This window comes from Solea senegalensis, linkage group LG21 (assembly GCF_019176455.1).
Source record: "Solea senegalensis isolate Sse05_10M linkage group LG21, IFAPA_SoseM_1, whole genome shotgun sequence".
NCBI classification, from domain to species: domain Eukaryota; kingdom Metazoa; phylum Chordata; class Actinopteri; order Pleuronectiformes; family Soleidae; genus Solea; species Solea senegalensis.
In genome coordinates this window covers 2,722,536-2,728,318 of record NC_058040.1, presented here as the reverse complement: position 1 = coordinate 2,728,318, position 5,783 = coordinate 2,722,536, and the positions used below count along the sequence as shown (strand labels likewise).

Here is a 5,783-nt window from a genome sequence, read left to right as displayed (position 1 = left end):
TTTGTATCTTGAAGCAAAAATTAAAAAAAAAAAGTCCTTACTTTTATTTAAGCTTCATATTATAAACTGTAAATGTGTCAATAGTGGGAATGAAGCACACTATTCTCCACAAACAACATCCGTTTATCCACCTTTTAAAAGCTTCCTATTATTCAAAGGAAACTTCATACAAATGCTCATCTCTATTTTGACATTTTTGACAGTTATTGCCACCAAAGAACTCCGAAATACTCCTATAGTTATCAGGCTTTCTGTCATTTTTTTGTAAACATTGTTAAAAGTTTCAAGCTTACCTGCGCATTCTTCCCGCGTCAAAGGTCACAGAGACGCCAGATATTCAACTAATAACAGCGCCCGTCCACGCCGCGTCACGGAAAATCCGCCAATGTAATGCGAGATGTGATTTCATCGGAAAACAAACATGGCGGCGGCGAAGTGACTGCTCAGAAGGCTTGGTACGGCGATTTTCAGTTTAGTTCTGAAGACTTTTCAACATATAAAGGGAAATTATTGTCCATGTTTGTCTCTTAGTCTGAGATACATCACACACATCATCTCTAGTTCCTCCTTTAACTATGTTAAATTTTATCAGATGTGTTTATCAGATTTTTGGGATGTTTTGGACGATTACGCCTGAAATCAGAGGTCAGACTTTGAGGGCCAGAAGAACTCAGGATTCTGATTCTGAACTGGTTCAGGACTGTGGAGGGCAGTGTTTAACTAGGAGAAGAAAAAGAATGGAAACCCCTGAGTTGTGTGGGCTAGACCGTCTCAGTTCACACATGCATGACTTCCATCTCCTCGTGAGGAAATCCTCACTTGGGAAGATCCAGACCCTGGATGGAGACACGGCTTCAGTGGTAGAGCGAGTTGTCTTTCAACTGGAGGGTTGGGGGTTTCATTCCTGGCTCTGTTAGTTTATGTGCCAATGTGTTCTTGGGCCCCATGTTGCCATCAGGAGCTGTGATAATTGGTGAATGGCAAACCTTTATAGTGTGAAGCAGCTTTGAGTGTTCATCAAGACTAGAACAATACTATGGAAATGCCGACCATTTACATCCTAAATCAAACAGGAAGCTGTACAATTTGTAATTTGTGTCAATTTTTGACAGGTCTGATGCTTGTTAACAAATAAAGAAGCAAACTACAATCAGTTTTATGAAAACACTGATTCATTTTCATGATCCGGGTCTCTACAGAGTCAGCAACACATATCAGGTTTCAGCTTCAGCTTCAAGGACAAACCTCTCTGTTCAATAATAACAGATTCAGTTCATGTCGCTGAAGCAGCGGCTGCGTCTCAGAGCTGCACTGCACCGGGTGGGATGTCAAACATGGACGGGTCGAACTGCTGCCCTATGAAAGGGGAACCTTCAGCGTCCCAGCCCTTCTTCAGCATCTCATGCGCTTTCTGAAGAGACACAGTGTATTTTACAGTGTGTTAACAGATTTATATCCCCATATATCTCATATATTGGAATATAGCCTAAAAAAATCCAGATATTATTTATAACCCATATCACCCAGCCTTTTATTTCTTACATTTCAATTGCTTTGGACCCTCTTGTGAGTCTTCATTTAAGTTTTGAATTGAAGTGAATGTACTGCTTTAAAAAGGTGACAATGATGTTATTCTGAATAACATATAAAACATGTGATTTCCCACCCCAGACTTTTTGTTTGTGTCGTTTTCTCACCGTTTCGTGACTCTGTGGTTTGCCTTGCAGCTTCTGATGGTTCTCAAAGGTGAGTCGCTCCAACACCGCATGCTCCTCCTCATCGACTGTTGCCATGGAGCGCTCGCGGTTGATGCGGTTCACGTCGATCTCCCTCTCCCCTTTCAGCACCGCGCTCCACCAAACCTCCGAGTCCTTGTTCAGTGACAGCTGGGAGCCGAAGCACAGTTTGTATATTGAATAAAAAAAAAGTTATTGGTTTAAAAATGGGGAGGAGGTTGAGTATGAACGGCGAGTTTACTCACATTCACACATCGTCCAGGTTCCAGGCTCCACAGAGAGTTCTCTGTGTTGATCTTGTGTGTGAATTCTCCCTTCATCAGTATTTCTTCCATGGCTCCATCCCTCATGCTCACTTGAATGCTGCTGGTCTGCAGACTGACGCTAACCTGAGCACAGCCACAGTGACAGGAAAACAGATTTATGGCCCTAATATCACACAATAGATAAGCATTTGGCATCCCGTGAGATTTAAAGCTGCAGCGTGAAATCGTTAACACAAGGGCGGAATTTGAAATGCTGTAAAGAGATAAAATTCTGTAATATTACACACTAAATGTGCCATGAGAAGAAAAATAAACTATGGCATATTATATATATCGCATATAACGTGAAATGTATATCGCTCTAACGATAAAGTATCGCTTTATAACTCGTGCAGCTTTGAGTGTTCATCAAGACTAGAAAAATGCTATATAAATACAAACCATGTTTAGTGCAAACCTATAAACCTATAAACTATCGCGTTTTAAAGTGAAAAAGTCAAACATATTGTTCTAACTATCACGTTCAACGTGATACGGATCTGTTTTTAGTTTGCTGGTGTGGCAGAAACGGACAGGGTTTAAATAGTTTTTGATAAAAAATAGATGGATGGACTTGATAGTTTCTTCAAATTGTGGGCCTACATTTTGTTTTAAGTGGCAAAATTACAGCAAGTGCAAATGATTTGTTGTGGCTCTCGCTTTGCTTTTGTGCTACCATCAGGACTAACTAAGAAAAGGGTCTACGTCACACCAGTGAACAGAGAACAGTGTTGCTGGTATGCTGAGTGGTTGAAACAGTGTGTTTACCTGAAAGCCTTTAATCACTGTCTTGGGCACAAACACGTGGACCTCCACATCGGTGTAGTCCTGGGACCAGCTGTAGTTTTCTCTCACTGCGCCGTTGTAACTGTCAGGGTCAGACTGAAATCTCTCCTGACTCCTGAAACACAGAAACAAGTTTACCTCACAACATAGTTATCTTCTTCAGACATCTGAGATTTGACAGTAATACAGGTTAGATGGCAGGTCCACTAGGTTCAGTTGTTATATGTCGGTTTAAACAGACAGTACACAAAGAAAAATGCTGTGTCAAGCCAGGAGATATGACATTTGATGAGCTTGTCAAGTTGTTAAAGGAAGCATTTCAACCCCAAACCCAGCGAGATTGAATTCAAGAGAAAGGAAGCCTGGAGAAACAGTATTGGAACATGTTGCCATGCTAAGCAAATTAGCACAAGACTTTAACTGTGGAGATGAGTTATCAGAGATGATGAGTAACAGATTGGTTTGTGGGATTGGAGATTGTACAGCAGGTATGAAACATACAGAACCACAGCACGATCCAGGCTTGTATACATTACATTACATTACGCATGTATACTTGGTCCGACTGCCTGTCTTAGACTATGGCCTTAGCTCGATTAAACTGTTCATGTAAACATACTGAGTGAGAAGTAGAAGCTCATTTTCCCATAGACCTCCAATCAAACTCATCAACCTCACAAGTGCCATGGTGCTTTGTATTTCTAAGTGTTTTTCTAAGCTACATGTGAGCCTCAGCAATCACAGTGCACTATTACAATATTGCATTAAATATTATATGTAGACTTGATGCTATATTGTTGCCTCATGAGATATTGACATTGTTGCCTTGTCTGAAAGTGTTTTGATTGATACATTGACCTGCAGGGTGTCACTCACTCCTCTGCTGAGTCAGTGCTGGCTGCAGCTGCCTGGTCTCCCTGAGCTGACCGCCGTGGAACTTCACTGCGGCCGCCGCTGTCAGCATCAGGCTGAGGGCAGACGGTCGCTTCCGTGTCTGCAGGGACTGAAACATCCCCAGCATCCAGGGGGGAGTTGTTGTTCTCCATCTGTGCTCCCTCTGTGCTCAGCTCCTCTGTCTCCTCTGTCTTCTCAGAGACGACCTCCAGCTCCTGAACTGCTGCAGGAACGAGTCTACTCTCTGCTCTCTTTTGTATCTGGACCAGCTGTCTCTCTCTGTCCTGCTCTGCCAGCTTTTCAAACTGCTTAAATGTCTGTGGAGGGAATGGAAGAGAAGGATTAGCATTAGCACAGATCAAGTGCACGCCGTTTACTGTAATTTACTAGCAAATGAGTGTATATTGGTGTACTTTCTTCTACTTTACCATCAAAGGACAGTTGCTCAACTTACTCTACACGAGTACTGTTCACAATGCATACATAGTAAAGTTAAAGTGTAAAAAAACCCTAAACCACTTTTTGTATGTGGAGCTGAATTGTCAAATGAAGACAATCCCGAAGTGCATCAAATCTTCTCCTGGAGGCTTGAAAATCCAAAATTAACAGTTAGTTAGACATTTAAGCTAAATTTAATCAATTAAAAACATATGAATAAGAAATGAATCTTGACGTGTCGTTGTATGTCAATGCTGACAAACACCTTGAGCACCATCTTTTCCGCTACACCAGGAGGGAAGCCCATCTTGTCTCTGGGACTCGACAGGAGGCGATAAAAGTCGGTTTTGCGATACAAAAACCTGAAGTAGATCTGAAGGAAGTCCCGGATGTTTCCAACATGCTGCAGGATTCCCAGCAGAGCATTATCGTACATCTCCGTCATCTCCCGCTGTGACTCCATGGGGGCTTTTAATGTTTTAATTCAGCACTAAAACAAAATAGGTTTTATATAAGAACCTTTAGAAACACAAGCAATACAAAGTGATTTGACAGACAGCAAAACAAAAATAATACTCAGGGACAGAAGAGAAGAAAAAGAAGGACTTTAAAGGATAAAAGACATTCATCTGTATCATAGCAACCATTTATAGTAAAGAGATACTTTCGATGTATTAGCTGTGCGTATGGTGCATTCCATTTGTAGTCGGACTCGGAATTTCTGGTTTCCTTAGGTTTCCATCACTTTTTGGCTCTTCAGAATATACATTTTGTGATTTTTACTGGCCCTTTAAATGCACTTATAAAGAACTTGGTGAGGTATAATCTGCCAGATAATAGCCTCATGAATGAAACCAAGTGATTCTGAGGCAAAAAAAACCCGTAAGGTCACAAGGTCAGACCTGCAATTACTTTTTGGCAAGTGAGAATGTGAATTTTATGAATTGTGCTGGGCCAACAAGTGTATTCCAACAAGTCCAAAGCACTGGGTGAGGTGTAATCTGTCAAATATGAGCCTCATGATTAATGAATATGCTAATTAGCTATCTGCTCTCTTTAAAGTAATAAAGTTAGTTAGCTAGTTAGGTTAACCTGTGAGCGGGTGACAGTATTTAGCTGTGATTCCTCTGGCAATGAAATGGTGAAATGGATCACCTGAACATGTTATTCTGGAAAAAGTCATGTGTCAACTAAAACATGTCCAAAGAACATTCATTCACTAAGTTCAACACCAGAAATTGGGTTATTGCACATTTGACACTTGAACAAAGTGGAATAACAATAAAGAATTTCAAGGGTTAGATGTTTTAGAAGGTTTTAAAATAAAGGCACAAGGGCAATGCACACAGCTCAGCCAGCAATCTGTGTATTAGCATCTCTTAAGACCACACTTCAAAAAACAAGAGCTATCTCTTTAAATGTGGAACAGGTCGTAGATTGTAGATCATCGTTTCTAAAACTTGCAATTAAAGTGGAAGTTCAGCAGTTAAAAACAAGTGACAGTCATCTTATGAACAAAACATCCTGCACGAAACCACAATGTTTTGCTTACATGTGTCCGTGCTGTTCTGCACATGACCAAGAACGTCACGTCAGGTCATTGTAGTAATACACAGGAAAGTCA

At 41.0% G+C, this 5,783-nt stretch overlaps 1 protein-coding gene across 1 annotated transcript; it reads right to left on the bottom strand.

The window, feature by feature from the left end:
• Positions 1 to 1,154: 1,154 nt before the first annotated feature.
• Positions 1,155 to 4,622, bottom strand: LOC122758302 (nudC domain-containing protein 3-like). Its single transcript, XM_044012369.1, has 6 exons — positions 4,425 to 4,622; positions 3,704 to 4,038; positions 2,810 to 2,942; positions 1,982 to 2,125; positions 1,698 to 1,886; positions 1,155 to 1,411 (listed from the first exon to the last, which is right to left on the bottom strand). Exons 1-6 carry the CDS (start codon positions 4,620 to 4,622, stop codon positions 1,301 to 1,303), a joined length of 1,110 nt encoding a protein of 369 aa, XP_043868304.1. The 3' UTR covers positions 1,155 to 1,300.
• Positions 4,623 to 5,783: the final 1,161 nt, after the last annotated feature.